This window comes from Electrophorus electricus, chromosome 1 (genome assembly GCF_041902795.1).
Source record: "Electrophorus electricus isolate QZ-2024a chromosome 1, ASM4190279v1, whole genome shotgun sequence".
NCBI classification, from domain to species: Eukaryota; Metazoa; Chordata; class Actinopteri; order Gymnotiformes; family Gymnotidae; genus Electrophorus; species Electrophorus electricus.
The window spans coordinates 30290256-30312563 of NC_137497.1; the positions used below are offsets into that span (position 1 = coordinate 30290256).

Genomic DNA, 22308 nt, shown 5'->3' on the forward strand with positions numbered 1-22308 from the left:
AATCCAACCAGAAATGAAATATATTGGTTTAAAGTGAAAGTAATGAATGATGTACTGTACATTTTTAGTGCTGAGACCAGTCTGTATAAACCATTTGAACTGGATATTTTTTCAAGGCATTGTCTTCTGTAAAAATTGCATTATGTGAAAATCAAAATTACTCTAAGCCTGTTCAGAATGGTGCATGTATTGGTCATAACGGGCCATGTGGATAAGCTTATGACTTCATACGTGTGAAAAAAGAATGGAAAATAGATTTCTGGGATTTTATATTCTTATTGTTTTTTTATGAACTGTTGTATCACATCATAAATGTATTCTATATGTTGTAAACGTTCACATATTTCATATATAAAATAGTATTCAGTTAATAAAGTAAGAACATTTGCATTTAGCTCAGTCATTCTTACTAGTTTGTATACTCTCTATTATACTCAGAAATAAAAAAATAATATCGTAGCATACCATGGAATGTGATCTTTTATGCATAATCAGGAGTTAGCAAAGAACTAAAACTTCTCATATACCCCAAATTTAGGCACAAGCTTACTCCTACTCAATGTTTGCCAGAACATCCAGTGTGTGTCTGCTGTTTGGTCAAAACCAAATCAGTCCTGATAGAGGCCCCGTCAGCTGTCTTCTGAACATTACAGTAGCGATCAGAATGCTGAGCAGTTTTACAGCAACAAACAAAAAAAGACTAACATAAATGCTTGTTTGGTTTATTTATGAAAAGTATGGAAAAGGATGTGGTCGAAAGCTGTCTTTTTTTTAAGGCTCTTTAGGACTTATTGAGGATTCGCCACAGAGACCCGGACATGTAGTATGGTCTCAGCATGGTGCCCTCATTACGCTCCAGATCCTCCACTAGAGGAGACAAAAACATTACAGTGGAAGTGAAAACAATGTAGTCCTGTTGATTGGAATATATAGTAGCTTAAGACTGAAATGTGAGCTAATAATGTTTTTTAAAATTCTACTCTCTCTGAAGTAAAGGGACTGGACCATGCAAGCTTTCAACTGTGTGCCCAGTGTCATGAACTGGTGGAATGAGTGTGTGTGTGTGTGTGTGTGTGTGTGTGTGTGTGTGTGTGTGTGTGTGTGTGAGTGTGTGTGTGTGTGGCTTACAGAAGCAGAGAAAAAGGGTGTCCACACACATGCTGTACACACTGAAGAAGCCCTGAGCGATCAAGTAAGCTCCTGCCATCACCGTCTAAAAAAACAGCAGTAGTAGATATATACGCTGGGCCGTCAGTACTATAACAGGCACTGCTCTACAGAATAAATGTGTAAATCCTGGTTATTTATAAAGTGACTTTACAGTTGCTGTCATTAAACCCATTTATACAGTGTACTGAATATGCTGATGTTTTGATCTCACACAGAAGCAAGTGTCAGCACTTGAGTTTGTTCTGAGGTTATCCGACAGTGGAGGCAATACATACGATAACGGGCAACCAGTAGTAATGCAGCAGCTGAATCTGGAAATTGTCATCTGGCAGCCTGATTCTCCCAGAGAAGAAGAAGAAAGCCAGCAGACCTTACAGGGAATGTAGAAAACCCCCAGAGTTACCTTTTAAAGTGTGTTGTACCTTTTAAATGTGATGAAGTGTAGTATGGGTAACATACACATGACTTCACACTGTATTTCTCACCCAGTAATCCGACCACCAGCACCTTGCCGGAAAACAGCAGTGTGTCTGTAACACAGTCCAACACCACCACCCTGTGGACAGAGGGACATGGTCAAAGACAGCGTGCTAAACTTGAGCTAGAACAATTGGTACTCATATTAAAAATATGTATACAAATTATTTTCACATGAGTATGTACTGATAAATTCCTCCATTTAATATTTTTGCCTTCAAAACAAGGAAATGGAAGTAATTTGTTCCACAACAGCAACATTAAATCATTCATATTCACACACAACCCCATAAGTTCAATTATATGTACGAAACATCTCCTCTGTCTGAGGACTTACCGGTTAATATTTCTCCTCAAGAGCATATAAGCATTCTTGCCAGACACATGGAAATTGTTTCCATGTATAGCAATCTGTATATTATCAACCACAAACAGCATGTTGAGTCAGATTGTACACTCAGTAAATTTCACTAGTCATATGGGCACAATTACATACTTTGATGCTATTACCACAAAGTGAAAAAAAACCATATCATACTAATATACACCATACAGTTTTTCATTTAGTTTTTATCTAATACTCATACTAACGCTAGACAACCGATCACTGAAGACACATAAAAACAGTTATTTCAGCATCGATCATTTTTTTGTGTGCAGCTGGATATGAGACACACCATGATATAGGTGTTTCTGTGGAAGAACTTGAGGAATTTATCCAGGAACCAAAAGCAGCATTTGAGGGACATCATCACAAACTGACAACAGAAATTCCGGCAGTCTGTGGAGTAGACAATTGTGTCACACTACAGTTACAGACAGGAGAAAGCAGGACTAAGTTCATGAAGGTTTTATATATATTGTTACCTCTGAACCTATGGTCAAGATATTCCAGAAACATCCGAGGGACCTGGAATATGGTAAGGATGACAGCACCCAATGCTAAAGAGCCGACATGACACCTTGAAAAAAAGCAGTTTAGTAGACTTTAGAGGTGGGGAGCAGTTAGGACTCTGTACTAGGTTAGTAGTCACCAAACCAAGGGAATGTACTTTCAGGTGTGGCTGATATCAAAGCAATCGGAACGGAGCAGGGATGAAACACGAGTGCTATGTACCCTAGTGTCCGGATGAAGGCTTGTAAGAGAGGGTACGGGGGAATGTCTGCTGGTTTACTGAAGGCCCAGTAGAAGGATGCGAAGGTACCGGCTAGTGTACACTGGCCCAGGGCGATGATGAAGTTCACGCACCAGAGGAAAGCCAGCAAATTATAGATCTGCAGGTAGGGTGCGATCCTTGAGAACAAGTCCGTGTCATCGTATTTAAAAAACACACAGCGCACAGATGGACAATCAGGATGGAGAGAAGCACTGAATTCCTGAAAAGAAACAAGAAGAAGACAACAACAACAGTATAAATAAAAGGAAAGCGATGTGAAATGAATCATTACCAGGCTATTGGAACATGTCAGTAATCTGAATGCATCTAAAATAAGTCATTGTGAAGTATGAATATCATATGAATATCATATACATTCACCATATTATGTCTGTATGAAGCTGCAAATAGCGATATGTGAATGTTATACTATATATTTGAAAGGGAACAATATTACAGCTTGGATATATCGTGTGTGGGTGTGTGTAGGCGACTGACCTTGGGAATGCAAATCTCTGAGCCTGTGATAGAACTACAGTTGGCTATGGAGGAGTTGAGAGCAGCGACATGGTATACAGGAGCACCTGAAGTGGCCAAATACCTGAGGGCAGTAATGGTCAAGGACACAGCCTAACACACACACTCTACACACAAAATACTGACACAAGCACATTTTCAACAACAAACTACCAATACAATCCAAGCTACAGCACTAATTCAGTGGCGAGGACAGATATACAGTTACTGCCTTGATTTGTTAGCAGGAAGTGAAGGTAGGTGAGAAGAGGAAGTGGCAGAGGATACAGGCTAGTGATTCCCCAGTAGGCCATGCTTATCACCACCAGCAGGAACGTCACCAAGGGGTAAGCCAGTGTGGTCGTCACACAACTCACCGCCCTACACACAGCACAGAGCACAAAAGGCCTCATGTAGCCTTAAGAGCACAAGAGAGCCTTTATACAGGCTGCCCCCGCAAAGTGGCTTTATATGAGTAATAATGTAGGAATGCCGAGACTGCACTGATTTGAAGAAAAATGTTAATGGGTTTCTTGTATCCAAGGTGATTTTCTGTTTATAAACAACAGCAACAACAACAAAAACAAGAAGGACATAGCAGATGGCTGACATTTGTTTAAAGAAATGCTGGCAGTGGATATATTTACTACCGCCTATGTGTCTAAAGGCCTAAAAAGCTCTACCTGTTGGACTCTTTGATCAGTGCCAATGCAACAGATATTCTCCTCCCCCAATGTGTCAGGAAGAGTAAAATTACGAATTCCAAAAGACACAGGCTCACCACTGCCACATAAACACAAACACACAAAAATCATTCACATACAGCAACAGTATAAAGCAAAGCCATGCATCCATTCTTAGAAAAATTCCTTTCTTTACAACATGTTTGTTTCTACTTTATATACTGTCAATACATGTCTTGTGAGAAAATCTGATAGCCCTTACAGAAGAACAGCCACGTCTCTTTCACTTGAAGGTAGACAGAGAATTCTGAATTATAAGTAATGTCACCGAGGGTGAGTTTGGAGTGTCTGTAGTGGTTATATTCCCGGTAACAGTAGTAGATACCTGAGAAAGACAGAGTAGACAGCTTACATCCTCATTCACTAATCTAACCCCCTGCAATTTGTCTTTAAAATTAAGGGTCCCATGCAGAGTTCATACACTATAGGGCAGCAAATCAGTGCCAGTCATAGAACCATCCACAGTAATTTGGTATTTTCCTTGTTTCAGTGCAGCAGGAGACCATTCATGAAGGGCTTAATTATTACCCAGTGAGCTGGTCGCTAATGGCAGGTATGTTAAAACATGTATTGTACAGGCTTACCATACGCTGCAGCTACGAGCACTCCCACGATGAGAGCCAACAGTAGCACGAACATCAGATATCTCATAAGCAGGAGGAACATGAGGCTAACAACCATAGCAACCACCAGACCTCTGAGAGAGAGAGAGAGAGAGAGAGAGAGAGAGAGAGAAAGAGAGAGAAAAATATTTACTTAAAATGCATACAGAAAGTTTCAAATTTGTTGTGTATTACTCATCTTAAAATTGATTTAACTATTTTTCCTCATCAATCTAGATAAAATACTCCTCAACAAGAAAACAAACATTGGTTTTTATAATGTTTTGTACATTTATTTAAAATAAAAGTCTGAAATACTGCATTAACATACATATTGAGGTCTTTTGTTAAGACAGTTTTTATTGAGCTCTGTTGAATCCTACTTCTATCAATGGTCCCTGTAATTTTTTTTTAACTTCATTAGGGTTCACCTGTGCTTCACTGAATTGACTGAACATAATCAGGGAAGGCAGAAATCTGTCTGTTTATGGACTCACAGTTCATAGTGTCTGAGTGAAAGCCAAGTCATGAAGTTCAGAGAATTGTGTCAAGAATTGTGTCAAGACACAGATCAGGGGAAGGTTACAAGAAATATTCTGCAGCTTGGAAACTGCCCAAGATCACAGTAGCTTCCATCGTTCTCCAATAGAAGAAGTTTGAAACCACAAACAGTCTCCCTAGATCTCGCTGGCCAGTATTATATGTAGTATTGTATTGCATATAGTATTGTATTCTATGCAGATTGATGAAGGAAAATCAACTGAAATCTTTCTGTATATATATATATATATACACACACACACACACACACACACACACACACACACACACACACACACACACACACACACACAGACACACACACACACACACACTATACAATGTCTGGGTGTAATACAATCTTGTATAAAACTAACTTACATTAATATCCAATACCATGATGTAGCAAAATCCTCAAAAATCCGTAACCCCACTGACTTAAAGTTGAATCCTGAAACAAGAGAGCTGCAAGCAAAAAATACTGGTCAGCAAAAGCAGCTTATAGATCAACACCAACCATCAATGCATATGTGTGTGTGAGTGTGTGTGAAGGATTACTCCATAGCACTCTTTATGTGCTTGACTGTTTCATCTACGGAAGCGAATCCAGGGAGAGAGAAGTCTGGAGGAACGTCCTGTAGTTCAAAGCTAGGCAGGCATTTCCCTAGTGCTGAGGGGAGAGAGACACAGAGAAACAGAAAAATAATATGACTGTAAAAATGAAACCTACTGACTTATGATGGCGGTAAATGCACAGTCCTGGTGGTTTGGTTATGTTTTAGTGCATAGCATAGTCAAACTGTTACAAAACAGGATGGACAAATAGACAGGCAGTTGTAAAGGTAATCCTGCTGTCTGTACCTGGTTTACTTGGGGTGTAGAAAAACGGACAAAGCTCTTGATTGAGGATGTCTTGAACACTCTGTAGTAGAAATGCATGTGAAAATCTCATTAACATACTGAATCCTATGTATGTGTGATTGGCTTAACCAATGAATGAATTCCATCTACTTGGAACAAAGGGTTGCATATTGCAAAGACTTCTGATATGACAGATTCTGTTCTGTCAAGAGGGTGGTGAGGATTTATTTGCCAGCGATAAAGTTGGTTACATTGCTCATTTGCAGTGTGAGGTTTTACCAATGTGGTTTGGGCAAGGTCAAGTCTAGGATCACAATACTGCTGCTGAAAGAAGTCTTTAGGTAGGGCATCTGGGGCATACGCCTCTGGGGGCAACTTCCAGAACTCCGAAGGGCATTTTTTAACACAGACCTGCAAGCCAATGCACAAACACACAGAGTGAAGGAGATCTTATTTGAGCAGCTAAACACAGTGTTGCTTTTCATATTTATATCTACACTTCATTGTTCATTGCATGATACAGTAAAAGGCTCCTAAACCAAGCAACAAAAAGATACCCAAGCCCCCAAACTTACAAACTTGCATTCACATACTACATAATAAACTGTTTTGTAATAAATGAGTCTCATGTGCAGATTTCTAATAGGCTACATTCAAACGTGTTCAGCCTCTGTACAATTTCAACAGGAAATCTTTGTGGAAATCTCACTTGAGTGGTTGGACACTGGAGACCCTCTAGAGTGGCATCCATTTCTGTGGTTGCTCTGGCACACTTCAGAACGTCAAAGTAGAGGACATTTGGTTTGTCACTGAAACACAAGAGGATGCTGGAAACAAATGCAGCTTGACACATGAATATTAGCCAATTAAAGAAGCTATTTTTATTCAGTTTTTTGAGGATGTGCATCAGGCTTCAGTGGTGTAGTCACACCATTACTCCCCTAAGTGTTCTTTCTTCTAGGGTGAGTTTGATTGGGGTAAACAATAAACTCCGTAGTGTTGTGACACTCCTAGACCTGAGTTTGGACCCTTTGTTTTAGAGGCAATCATTAAACATGTGTGATTTGATTGGGTCCACTTGTTGCTGTGAATTGCCAATCATGAAAATATTTAACCTAAAATCTAACCCATCTTGCACTGTTGCTCTTTAATGTATCCACATGATTTGAACCTGCACAGCTCCACTGTAATGCTAGTTCTACTCATTTGAGAGAATATTGACAGTGTTCCTTACATACTGAGTGTGCTGTTTTGGTATTCCTGTGAAGACATAAATACTAATCCAGTATGTGAGGGACTTACAAATTGACTCCAGATCCACAGAACATCCCAGTGGAATTCCGGGGCAACAGGACATGACGAGGGTCTCCATACAACAAAGCTGTGTTAGAACCTCTGTTAGAAGGATATCTCACAAGCCATACATGTGTAAAAGACCTTACTTATAAGCCCAGAATAATCATTTTTCCATGAAAGTGTAGTTGGAAATGTTTCTTACCCAGGATGCCAATAAGCATATAGCTGACAATGGCAGCCACAAAAGTCATACAGCAGATAATGTCTGTACAACTCCTGAAGAAAAACAAGAAGTATTGCTACACACTTGTATCATTTCAATTATGTAATAAAGTTATTTAGCTAAGTCAAATGAGTTTCAAATAAGTCTTAGTAGATCTATGGCCTTCATATATTTCTTGTATAGAGCTAATAACAGACATTCTGTGATCCATGATGTGTGTGCTTTAAATAGTTTACTAAAGGTAACTGATATGAAGGAGTAAATGGGAGGAACATTGAGAGATTTAAGGACTCACCTCTTGCTAACTGGTCCCCTGAAAAAAGGCTCATATGGGAAAGGTTCCCCTGAGAACATAGAATATAATGAGTTTAAACCTATGAAAAACATACATTCAGTCAGGTGTGTCTGAACTTTTGACTGGTACTCTATATTTTGTCTAACACATTTTATATACAGTTACATATTTTATGACACCTTCTGTACACATATGCTTTTGATCTGATACATAGTTACAGATCGTACACTACATGAATGTTTTTAATATGAAGTAGACCTAGCAAGTATGTAAGAGCTATTATAATTTTAACATGAAATGTACATGATAGTTTTGTACAATGTTTTTTTGTTAACCATTGCATATGGCGTATGGGATTCTCATAAAATCTTTGGCATATGGATGGATATATCTGAAAAAACAAACAAACAAACAAAAAAAAAACACCTCACCATTATAATCCGGTTTCCTGACCATCGTACTCTTCCTCCTTGCACTTTCGATCACACAGAGTCCTCAATGTGTAATGTTACAGTAAAAAATATTCTTACATATGATACTCTGTTCTTATGACGCACACATTCCAGGTTATGGACACATTGTGACGTGTCACAGCACGTTCTCATTCTCAGCTCATCAACAAAGGCATCTTGGTCGCGAGCACCTGCCTTCCATGCTGTGCGATGCTCACACTCTGCTTGCTATGTCATGCGTCGGATATTTAGGCCTATACGCTTAAACTGTCCAAGGTTACTGTGCTTTTAACGTACTAAAAAAAGCTAAACAAATAATAAAATCATCTTTACATAATAATGTAACCTTAGGCTTGTCACCAAGATATAACCTGAGGCTAAATGACACGTCCCCCGTCCCCTCCCAAAACTACGTCTATGCGACTGACAAATAATTTTTTGACAATTCTGAAAAAAAACTTTAAAGTCTGTAATGTATGCCAGAATAAATGAATGCTCCCAACTCCAATTTTTATCAGGAAGGACATGGACCCTGATTGATTGTTTATTTGAGATAAATAAAAGTCTGCAGTCAGTCTGCGCTTAAAAGAAGACTCTCCCGCCCCCAATCGAGTGACACTTTTAGTACATTTTACCGTCATTCATCGTCGAATCACAGGACGATCGCCGTGTGATTCGTCTGTTCGTCTGTCACTCAGAGCTGATCCATTTCTACGTGTGTTATTGATGAATTTGTGTGTCAATCTGTGTGAAACTAAACAATAAACAATCATGAAATCATTACGGCGTTCCCTTCACGTCGGATACATTTCCAAAAATGTTGTAAAACAAGTTTACAGCTGCTGAAGTTGCAGCAGTTTTGGAAAATAGCGGCGAAGGTAACGGAGCTTTAGAGCCTGAGGGTTTGATCCCTTTGATGAAGAAGAATACAAAAATAAAAGATATCGATGGCTAAATTTATATGATTTTACAATGTTGCTAACGAAACAACAGTGGATTAAGATAGCTACTATATATACTGCTTCTGTGAAAAATTAATGAAATTGATTTCTGATACACTTAGCACAGTAAAAATAATACAGTAAAGTACAGTGGGAAAACAAATCACACACACACACACACACACACACACACACACACACACATATATATATATATATATATATATATATATATATATATATAATTATTGTCAAAGGTTTGTTTTTAAGCATGACAACAAAGAAAGTAATGCTTTCTGAAATTAACTTAAATTTCTTCTTTCATTCCAACAGATGAGAGGTTATTTTAGCCTTTGACTGAAGATAAGGCACATGCACTACACAAATTTTACTTCCTCAGCTCTAGTATATTTGTAGAGAAAGACAAAGAGAGAGTGTGTGTTTGTGTGTATGCATGTGTGTATCTGTCTCACATCTGTGGCCCTTTCATGCTCGGCAATCGGGCCTTCTACCAGAGGTCTGGAAGTTTTAGCTTTGCTGCTCCCAGGTTTGCACTCTTGTGGACTGAGATTGACAATGTCATTCTTGAGATCTGTTGAAGCTACTCCTCGAGCTTAGGAGTCACTGCCCCAGGTTCCCCTATCACCACTGGGACAACCTTGATGCTAACCCTCCACATTCTCTCTTCTTTCAGTCCCTGGTATTTTTGCAATTTCTCATATTGCTTCCTTTAGATGTTTCTATCACCACTACTGTTTTCTCTATCTTGTCCACTGTCTCAAGCATGACTACTGCAACAGCATATACCAGTTTCTTGGTTCCAGTTACACTGGTTACTGGTAATGTGCATATTGCAGCTTCATATCTGTTAGCACACTGTCTGATGACAACCAGTGACATCACTCGTCAACTTTCTGGAATTTCCAGAGCGACATTTTTGGGGTTTTTCCTTCAATTTACTTCAGTGAACATGTTATTTTAGTTTTAATTTACATGTGCATTTATTGTAGTATCTAAGATAATGTGAACTCTTTAGGGAGGTCTATTAGGTGGTGCTTGGCCTTTAAACCTATGACAACAAAGGAGACATTCTTATTTTTGTGACATGCTTTAAGATCTCGCCTATGGTAACTTTACCCTGGTAGAAGTATTCTATCGACTTTTTCAGCCATCAGCAGTAAGTCGTAGTCAGTGTCTCATTGACAGTCTTTGTGCTGCCTGTACAGGATGAAGCCCAATGACTTGCTAGAAGAGGTGCAGCTGCCTGTCCAACATTTTTCCTTCCGGAGCCCCGTCCTAAGCTCCGCCCCCACACTTCCAGAGGTGGCTGCAGAGCACAGCCAATCCAAGGACAGTTCCAAGTCCAATGTGTGAACAGCACACGCTTACACAGTGCCACTTTCGTACCCGTCCCGTTTGCTTCCATCTGGGATGACCGCAAATATTTAGCCAAATCACTTGAACCACTCTTCATTAAAAACATCAAATATAAAAGACAAATGCTCAGTACTGTCCAGACCCAACAAGTGCCTGACATATTCATTATCTAAAAATCCAGTGGACAAGCAAAAAAATTAGAATGCCAAATCTGAAGTGCCAAAATGTGCCTCTTACCTGCTGTCACATACTGTCAGTATGTATTAGGACCAGAAATCTTGTATACTGTTTGCTTAATTGAATCTCATGTGAAGTCCCTTGTAGCCAAACTAACATTTGGACACAGCAAATTCAACACTAACTGCCCTGATTCTTTTATACGTTTAGATTTTTTAATTATTATTATTATTTTTTTGACATGTTTCAGTTAAAGACATGTTTCATTGAAAGAAAAAAAAATAATGTAGAAAGCAACTACGTTGGAACTACATCTCAAGAATTCGAAGATGTCTACACAAAGTCCTACTCAAATGCTTTACAGTGTTGCCAAATATACACTGCTTTGATTTTCACTGATATTTTGAACATCAGTGACCAAAGGCAGTTACTGTGGGACCAAAATCATACTGTGTACTGTGGCATTTTATGTATGTTGTCCATAATCTGTATTTAATTTTGTTTTGGTGTCAGTTATGGCCAGAGAAATCCAAAACCCAGTTCCTTTCACTGACCTCTGCAGAATACCTCTGTGTGTAAGTCTGGTGAAGAGATATTGAAATGAGGTGTGGTGTGATCCAGATAGTAAATGGAGAATCTAGAAAAGCACAATAGTTGGTTCGGTAGCACATTTTAGCACATTTTTTCTTGTAAATATTGATGAAGTATCACTGGAAAGGTCTTCAAACTGGAACAGAGCCCTAGCATTCCCCAATTCAGTTTCAGTGGTTCAAGGGAACAACCAAGCGGCTCTTGTTATTTAGTGCTACACCTTGTTTACATCTGAAATTTACATCAAGGTTCTTAAACGTGGCTCTCTATTTTGGATTCTGTTCATTTTAGGTGAACTGATCAGAAGGGAAACACCTTTATGCTGGGTAAAACTTTAAAATTGTGTTACATGCTGGAAATTAAAGTTCACATCCATATCCAAGTTATAAATACAATTCACAAGCTGAAGCTAACTATATCTTAGTGCACAGTATAACTAGCCACAGTGATATTTACTATTTTAATTCTTTCAAAACAGATGAATATATGGCTTTGTTCTTATAATTCAGTTTGTACCTTATTGTCATTTAAAATAACCATTGATATTGCTGACAATTTGTTTTTTTTTTGCAGCATTGAAATTGTTTTATATATATATAATGACTATCAATTACAGACCACAAGGTTCCTTTTTTTTTTAATAAGAAGATACAAATAACCACTGGTAGAGACTGAGGATCAAACTTGTCCAAACAGGATTGTAATATTAGCATTCACAAGGTGTTTTGTCACAATGTCCTTCACCATAGTATTTTTGCATTTTTCTCATTGCTGTTTTATGTCACATTAATAAATTAAACATATATTTACATTTCTACTATGAATCTTTTAAAGGTGGGCTGGCCATTGTAATGTCTCGTTTGTTTGGCCTAGGCCAAAAACTATTTTTCTGTTGGTTTTACTCTCATTTAACATTTTCAGCATTGGAAACAAAATGGCTCTGTTGCATTTGGTGTTGATATCATTATGGTAGGCTTTAGTGGATGTACTAGTGTATATGTTAACAAATAGATGCACACCACCAGCTGTCCTAAATATTTGTGTTAAATATTTTACACTGATACAAATGAGCTAGATCCCTTCTAAAGTTCCAGTTATTACTGGCAACTATACCTTTGTCTTTAATTGAAAACCTGTCTTAATTGATTGGTATTAATCCTTATGAGAGAAAATCCAACCAGAAATGAAATATATTGGTTTAAAGTGAAAGTAATGAATGATGTACTGTACATTTTTAGTGCTGAGAACCAGTCTGTATAAATCATTTGAACTGGACATTTTTTCAAGGCATTGTCTTCTGTAAAAATTGCATTGTGAGAAAATCAAAATTACTCTAAGCCTTTTCAGAATAGTGCATGTATTGGTCATAACGGGCCATGTGGATAAGTTTATGCCTTCATACGTGTGAAAAAAGAATGGAAAATAGATTTCTGGGATTTTATATTCTTATTGTTTTTTTATGAACTGTTGTATCACATCATAAATGTATTCTATATGTTGTAAACGTTCACATATTTCATATATAAAATAGTATTCAGTTAATAAAGTAAGAACATTTGCATTTAGCTCAGTCATTCTTACTAGTTCGTATACTCTCTATTATACTCAGAAATAAAAAAATAATATCATAGCATACCATGGAATGTGATCTTTTATGCATAATCAGGAGTTGGCAAAGAACTAAAACTTCTCATATACCCCACATTTAGGCACAAGCTTACTCCTACTCAGTGTTTGCCAGAACATCCAGTGTGTGTCTGCTGTTTGGTCAAAACCAAATCAGTCCTGAAAGAGGCCCCGTCAGCTGTCTTCTGAACATTACAGTAGCGATCAGAATGCTGAGCAGTTTTACAGTAACAAACAAAAAAAGACTAACATAAATGCTTGTTTGGTTTATTTATGAAAAGTGTGGAAAAGGATGTGGTCGAAAGCTATCTTTTTTTAAGGCTCTTTAGGACTTATTGAGGATTCGCCACAGAGACCCGGACATGTAGTATGGTCTCAGCATGGTGCCCTCATTACGCTCCAGATCCTCCACTAGAGGAGACAAAAACATTACAGAGGAAGTGAAAACAATGTAGTCCTGTTGATTGGAATATATAGTAGCTTAAGACTGAAGTGTGAGCTAATAATGTTTTTTTTAATTCTACTCTCTCTGCAGTAAAGGGACTGGACCATGCAAGCTTTCAACTGTGTGTGCCCAGTGTCATGAACTGGTGGAATGAGTGTGTTTGTGTGTGTGCGTGTGTGTGTGTTTGTGTATGTGTGTGTGTGTGTGTGTGTGTGTGTGTGTGTGTGTGTGTGTGTGTGTGTGTGTGTAGCTTACAGAAGCAGAGAAAAAGGCTGTCCACACACATGCTGTACACACTGAAGAAGCCCTGAGCGATCAAGTAAGCTCCCGCCATAACCGTCTAAAAAAACAGCAGTAGTAGATATACACGTTGGGCCGTCAGTACTATAACAGGCACTGCTCTACAGAATAAATGTGTAAATCCTGGTTATTTACAAAGTGACTTTACAATTGCTGTCATTAAACCCTTTGGTATCTAAAGAAAGAACCATTTATACAGTGTACTGAATATGCTGATGTTTTGATCTCACACAGAAGCAAGTGTCAGCACTTGAGTTTGTTCTGAGGTTATCCGACAGTGGAGGCAATACATACGATAACGGGCAACCAGTAGTAATGCAGCAGCTGAATCTGGAAATTGTCATCTGGCAGCCTGATTCTCCCAGAGAAGAAGAAGAAAGCCAGCAGACCTTACAGGGAATGTAGAAAACCCCCAGAGTTACCTTTCAAAGTGTGTTGTACCTTTTAAATGTGATGAAGTGTAGTATGGGTAACATACACATGACTTCACACTGTATTTCTCACCCACTAATCCGACCACCAGCACCATGCTGAAAAACAGCAGTGTGTCTGTAACACATTCCAACACCACCACCCTGTGGACAGAGGGGCATGGTCAAAGACAGCGTGCTAAACTTGAGCTAGAACAATGAAACACATAAAAATGACTGATCAAAGTAGCCCTTTCTTGGCACTCATATTAAAAAATATGTATACAAATTATTTTCACATGAGTATGTACTATTAAATTCCTCCACTTAATATTTTTTAAATCAAAATATAATTGTCAAAATATAACTAGTCAAAATATAATTAGAGATGTCTTGAATTAGCATTATGTCTACTCAAACTAATTAGAGATGTCTTGAATTAGCATTATGTCTACTCAAACTGTAATTAACAATATCTTGAATTAGCATTATGTCTACTCAAACTGTAATTAGAGATGTCTTGAATTAGCATTATGTCTACTCAAACTGTATTTAGAGATATCTTGAATTAGCATTATGTCAAATCACTTGAACCACTCTTCCTGAAAAACATCAAATATAAAAGAAAAATGCTCAGTTCTGTCCAGACCCAACAAGTGCCTGACATATTCATTATCTAAAAATCCAGTGGACAAGCAAAAAAATTAGAATGCCAAATCTGAAGTGCCAAAATGTGCCTCTTACCTGCTGTCACATACTGTCAGTATGTATTAGCACCAGAAATCTTGTATACTGTTTGCTTAAGATGCTTGGTAACTGAGCACATGCTATTCTTATCTGAGCATGCAAAGTAACTTATTGGTGTGGTAGTTAAGTAATTTAAAAATGTTTTAGCTTCAAACATGTAATGGAAAGTCTGCGCAGGCCTTTGACATGTTACACAGAGAAATGACAATGATTAATTTGGGAAAATATCAGGAAATATAATTAATATATTACAAAATATAGTAATTTCTATATCCTGAAGTGTGTGGTATCATCTAATTGAATTTCATGTGAAGTCCCTTGTAGCCAAACTAACATTTGGACACAGCAAATTCAACACTAACTGACCTGATTCTTTCATACGTTTAGTTTTTTTTATTATTATTAATATTTTTTTTGACGTTTCAGTTAAAGACATGTTTCAGTGAAAGAAAAAAAAATAATGTAGAGAGCAACTACGTCGGAAGTACATCTCAAGATTTCGAAGCTGTCTACACAAAGTCCTACTCAAATGCTTTACAGTGTTGCCAGATATACACTGCTTTGATTTTCAATGATATTTTGAACAACAGTGACCAAAGGCAGTTACTGTGGGACCAAAATCATACTGTGTACTGTGGCATTTTATGTATGTTGTCCATAATCAGTATTTAATTTTGTTTTGGTGTCAGTTATGGCCAGAGAAATCCAAAACCCAGTTCCTTTCACTGACCTCTGCAGAATACCTCTGTGTGTAAGTCTGGTGAAGAGATGTTGAAATGAGGTTTGGTGTTATCCAGATAGTAAATTGAGAATCTAGAAAAGCACAATAGTTGGTTAGGTAGCACATTTTAGTACATTTTTTCTTGTAAATATTGATGAAGTATCACTGGAAAGGTCTTCACACTGGAACAGAGCCCTAGCATTCCCCAATTCAGTTTCAGTGGTTCAAGGGAACAACCAAGCGGCTCTTGTTATTTAGTGCTACTCCTTGTTTACATCTGAAATTTACATGAAGGTTCTTAAAAGTGGCTCTCTATTTTGGATTCTGTTCATTTTAGGTGAACTGATCAGTGGGGAAACACCTTTATGCTGGGTAAAATTTTAAAATTGTGTTACATGCTGGAAATTAAAGTTCACATCCATATCCAAGTTATAAATACAATTCACAAGCTGAAGCTAACTATATCTTAGTGCACAGTATAACTAGCCACAGTGATATTAACTATTTTTAATTCTTTCAAAACAGATGAATATATGGCTTTGTTCTTATAATTCAGTTTCTACCTTATTGTCATATAAAATAGCCATTGATATTGCTGACAATTTCTTTTTTTTTTTTTTTGCAGCATTGTAATTGTTTTATATATATAATGACTACCCATTACAGACCACAAGGTTCCTTTTTTTTTATAAGAAGATACAATTAACCACTGGTAGAGACTGAGGATCAAACTTGTCCAAACAGGATTGTAATATTAGCATTCACAAGGTGTTTTGTCACAATGTCCTTCACCATAGTATTTTTGCATTTTTCTCATTGCTGTTTTATGTTACATTAATAAATTAAACATATATTTACATTTCTACTATGAATCTTTTAAAGGGGGGCTGGCCATTGTAATGTCTCGTTTGTTTGGCCTAGGCCAAAAACTATTTTTCTGTTGGTTTTACTCTCATTTAACATTTTCAGCATTGGAAACAAAATGGCTCTGTTGCATTTGGTGTTGATATCATTATGGTAGGCTTTAGTGGATGTACTAGTGTATATGTTAACAAATAGATGCACACCACCAGCTGTCCTAAATATTTGTGTTAAATATTTTACACTGATACAAATGAGCTAGATCCCTTCTAAAGTTCCAGTTATTACTGGCAACTATACCTTTGTCTTTAATTGAAAACCTGTCTTAATTGATTGGTATTAATCCTTATGAGAGAAAATCCAACCAGAAATGAAATATATTGGTTTAAAGTGAAAGTAATGAATGATGTACTGTACATTTTTAGTGCTGAGAACCAGTCTGTATAAATCATTTGAACTGGACATTTTTTCAAGGCATTGTCTTCTGTAAAAATTGCATTGTGTGAAAATCAAAATTACTCTAAGCCTTTTCAGAATAGTGCATGTATTGGTCATAACGGGCCATGTGGATAAGTTTATGCCTTCATACGTGTGAAAAAAGAATGGAAAATAGATTTCTGGGATTTTATATTCTTATTGTTTTTTTATGAACTGTTGTATCACATCATAAATGTATTCTATATGTTGTAAACGTTCACATATTTCATATATAAAATAGTATTCAGTTAATAAAGTAAGAACATTTGCATTTAGCTCAGTCATTCTTACTAGTTCGTATACTCTCTATTATACTCAGAAATAAAAAAAATAATATCATAGCATACCATGGAATGTGATCTTTTATGCATAATCAGGAGTTGGCAAAGAACTAAAACTTCTCATATACCCCACATTTAGGCACAAGCTTACTCCTACTCAATGTTTGCCAGAACATCCAGTGTGTGTCTGCTGTTTGGTCAAAACCAAATCAGTCCTGAAAGATGCCCCGTCAGCTGTCTTCTGAACATTACAGTAGCGATCAGAATGCTGAGCAGTTTTACAGTAACAAACAAAAAAAGACTAACATAAATGCTTGTTTGGTTTATTTACGAAAAGTGTGGAAAAGGATGTGGTCGAAAGCTGTCTTTTTTTAAGGCTCTTTAGGACTTATTGAGGATTCGCCACAGAGACCCGGACATGTAGTATGGTCTCAGCATGGTGCCCTCATTACGCTCCAGATCCTCCACTAGAGGAGACAAAAACATTACAGAGGAAGTGAAAACAATGTAGTCCTGTTGATTGGAATATATAGTAGCTTAAGACTGAAGTGTGAGCTAATAATGTTTTTTTTAATTCTACTCTCTCTGCAGTAAAGGGACTGGACCATGCAAGCTTTCAACTGTGTGTGCCCAGTGTCATGAACTGCTGGAATGAGTGTGTGTGTGTTTGTGTGTGTGTGTGTGTGTGTGTTTGTGTATGTGTGTGTGTGTGTGTGTGTGTGTGTGTGTGTGTGTGTGTGTGTGTGTGTGTGTAGCTTACAGAAGCAGAGAAAAAGGCTGTCCACACACATGCTGTACACACTGAAGAAGCCCTGAGCAATCAAGTAAGCTCCCGCCATAACCGTCTAAAAAAACAGCAGTAGTAGATATACACGTTGGGCCGTCAGTACTATAACAGGCACTGCTCTACAGAATAAATGTGTAAATCCTGGTTATTTACAAAGTGACTTTACAATTGCTGTCATTAAACCCTTTGATATCTAAAGAAAGAACCATTTATACAGTGTACTGAATATGCTGATGTTTTGATCTCACACAGAAGCAAGTGTCAGCACTTGAGTTTGTTCTGAGGTTATCCGACAGTGGAGGCAATACATACGATAACGGGCAACCAGTAGTAATGCAGCAGCTGAATCTGGAAATTGTCATCTGGCAGCCTGATTCTCCCAGAGAAGAAGAAGAAAGCCAGCAGACCTTACAGGGAATGTAGAAAACCCCCAGAGTTACCTTTCAAAGTGTGTTGTACCTTTTAAATGTGATGAAGTGTAGTATGGGTAACATACACATGACTTCACACTGTATTTCTCACCCACTAATCCGACCACCAGCACCATGCTGAAAAACAGCAGTGTGTCTGTAACACATTCCAACACCACCACCCTGTGGACAGAGGGGCATGGTCAAGGACAGCGTGCTAAACTTGAGCTAGAACAATGAAACACATAAAAATGACTGATCAAAGTAGCCCTTTCTTGGCACTCATATTAAAAAATATATATACAAATTATTTTCACATAAGTATGTACTATTAAATTCCTCCACTTAATATTTTTTAAATCAAAATATAATTGTCAAAATATAACTAGTCAAAATATAATTAGAGATGTCTTGAATTAGCATTATGTCTACTCAAACTGTAATTAGAGATGTCTTGAATTAGCATTATGTCTACTCAAACTGTATTTAGAGATATCTTGAATTAGCATTATGTCAAATCACTTGAACCACTCTTCATGAAAAACATCAAATATAAAAGAAAAATGCTCAGTTCTGTCCAGACCCAACAAGTGCCTGACATATTCATCATCTAAAAATCCAGTGGACAAGCAAAAAAATTAGAATGCCAAATCTGAAGTGCCAAAATGTGCCTCTTACCTGCTGTCACATACTGTCAGTATGTATTAGCACCAGAAATCTTGTATACTGTTTGCTTAAGATGCTTGGTAACTGAGCACATGCTATTCTTATCTGAGCATGCAAAGTAACTTATTGGTGTGGTAGTTAAGTAATTTAAAAATGTTTTAGCTTCAAACATGTAATGGAAAGTCTGCGCAGGCCTTTGACATGTTACACAGAGAAATGACAATGATTAATTTGGGAAAATATCAGGAAATATAATTAATATATTACAAAATATAGTAATTTCTATATCCTGAAGTGTGTGGTATCATCTAATTGAATCTCATGTGAAGTCCCTTGTAGCCAAACTAACATTTGGACACAGCAAATTCAACACTAACTGCCCTGATTCTTTCATACGTTTAGTTTTTTTTATTATTATTTTTTTTTGACGTTTCAGTTAAAGACATGTTTCAGTGAAAGAAAAAAAAATAATGTAGAGAGCAACTACGTCGGAAGTACATCTCAAGATTTCGAAGCTGTCTACACAAAGTCCTACTCAAATGCTTTACAGTGTTGCCAAATATACACTGCTTTGATTTTCAATGATATTTTGAACAACAGTGACCAAAGGCAGTTACTGTGGGACCAAAATCATACTGTGTACTGTGGCATTTTATGTATGTTGTCCATAATCAGTATTTAATTTTGTTTTGGTGTCAGTTATGGCCAGAGAAATCCAAAACCCAGTTCCTTTCACTGACCTCTGCAGAATACCTCTGTGTGTAAGTCGCCGTGTGATTCGTCTGTTCGTCTGTCACTCAGAGCTGATCCATTTCTACGTGTGTTATTGATGAATTTGTGTGTCAATCTGTGTGAAACTAAACAATAAACAATCATGAAATCATTACGGCGTTCCCTTCACGTCGGATACATTTCCAAAAATGTTGTAAAACAAGTTTACAGCTGCTGAAGTTGCAGCAGTTTTGGAAAATAGCGGCGAAGGTAACGGAGCTTTAGAGCCTGAGGGTTTGATTCCTTTGATGAAGAAGAATACAAAAATAAAAGATATCGATGGCTAAATTCATATGATTTTACAATGTTGCTAACGAAACAACAGTGGATTAAGATAGCTACTATATATACTGCTTCTGTGAAAAATTAATGAAATTGATTTCTGATACACTTAGCACAGTAAAAATAATACAGTAAAGTACAGTGGGAAAACAAATCACACACGCACACACACACACACACACACACACACACACACACACACACACACATATATATATAATTATTGTCAAAGGTTTGTTTTTAAGCATGACAACAAAGAAAGTAATGCTTTCTGAAATTAACTTAAATTTCTTCTTTCATTCCAACAGATGAGAGGTTATTTTAGCCTTTGACTGAAGATAAGGCACATGCACTACACAAATTTTACTTCCTCAGCTCTAGTATATTTGTAGAGAAAGACAAAGAGAGAGTGTGTGTTTGTGTGTATGCATGTGTGTATCTGTCTCACATCTGTGGCCCTTTCATGCTCGGCAATCGGGCCTTCTACCAGAGGTCTGGAAGTTTTAGCTTTGCTGCTCCCAGGTTTGCACTCTTGTGGACTGAGATTGACAATGTCATTCTTGAGATCTGTTGAAGCTACTCCTCGAGCTTAGGAGTCACTGCCCCAGGTTCCCCTATCACCACTGGGACAACCTTGATGCTAACCCTCCACATTCTCTCTTCTTTCAGTCCCTGGTATTTTTGCAATTTCTCATATTGCTTCCTTTAGATGTTTCTATCACCACTACAGTTTTCTCTATCTTGTCCACTGTCTCAAGCATGACTACTGCAACAGCATATATCAGTTTCTTGGTTCCAGTTACACTGGTTACTGGTAATGTGCATATTGCAGCTTCATATCTGTTAGCACACTGTCTGATGACAACCAGTGACATCACTCGTCAACTTTCTGGAATTTCCAGAGCGACATTTTTGGGGTTTTTCCTTCAATTTACTTCAGTGAACATGTTATTTTAGTTTTAATTTACATGTGCATTTATTGTAGTATCTAAGATAATGTGAACTCTTTAGGGAGGTCTATTAGGTGGTGCTTGGCCTTTAAACCTATGACAACAAAGGAGGCATTCTTATTTTTGTGACATGCTTTAAGATCTCGCCTATGGTAACTTTACCCTGGTAGAAGTATTCTATCGACTTTTTCAGCCATCAGCAGTAAGTCGTAGTCAGTGTCTCATTGACAGTCTTTGTGCTGCCTGTACAGGATGAAGCCCAATGACTTGCTAGAAGAGGTGCAGCTGCCTGTCCAACATTTTTCCTTCCGGAGCCCCGTCCTAAGCTCCGCCCCCACACTTCCAGAGGTGGCTGCAGAGCACAGCCAATCCAAGGACAGTTCCAAGTCCAATGTGTGAACAGCACACGCTTACACAGTGCCACTTTCGTACCCGTCTCGTTTGCTTCCATCTGGGACGACCGCAAATATTTAGCCAAATCACTTGAACGACTCTTCATTAAAAACATCAAATATAAAAGACAAATGCTCAGTACTGTCCAGACCCAACAAGTGCCTGACATATTCATTATCTAAAAATCCAGTGGACAAGCAAAAAAATTAGAATGCCAAATCTGAAGTGCCAAAATGTGCCTCTTACCTGCTGTCACATACTGTCAGTATGTATTAGGACCAGAAATCTTGTATACTGTTTGCTTAATTGAATCTCATGTGAAGTCCCTTGTAGCCAAACTAACATTTGGACACAGCAAATTCAAAACTAACTGCCCTGATTCTTTTATACGTTTAGATTTTTTAATTATTATTATTATTTTTTTGACATGTTTCAGTTAAAGACATGTTTCATTGAAAGAAAAAAAAATAATGTAGAAAGCAACTACGTTGGAACTTCATCTCAAGAATTCGAAGATGTCTACACAAAGTCCTACTCAAATGCTTTACAGTGTTGCCAAATATACACTGCTTTGATTTTCAATGATATTTTGAACATCAGTGACCAAAGGCAGTTACTGTGGGACCAAAATCATACTGTGTACTGTGGCATTTTATGTATGTTGTCCATAATCTGTATTTAATTTTGTTTTGGTGTCAGTTATGGCCAGAGAAATCCAAAACCCAGTTCCTTTCACTGACCTCTGCAGAATACCTCTGTGTGT

General features: G+C 37.5%; 1 protein-coding gene across 1 annotated transcript; it reads right to left on the reverse strand.

The window, feature by feature from the left end:
• Positions 1-718: 718 nt before the first annotated feature.
• LOC145659671 (choline transporter-like protein 4) lies at positions 719-4744 on the reverse strand. Its single transcript, XM_081722452.1, has 13 exons — positions 4648-4744; positions 4266-4388; positions 4004-4103; positions 3609-3701; positions 3303-3405; positions 2765-3024; positions 2515-2609; positions 2325-2428; positions 1985-2058; positions 1656-1726; positions 1446-1540; positions 1129-1213; positions 719-867 (listed from the first exon to the last, which is right to left on the reverse strand). The coding sequence occupies exons 1-13, from the start codon at positions 4742-4744 to the stop codon at positions 782-784; spliced, it is 1386 nt and encodes a 461-aa protein (XP_081578578.1). The 3' UTR covers positions 719-781.
• Positions 4745-22308: the final 17564 nt, after the last annotated feature.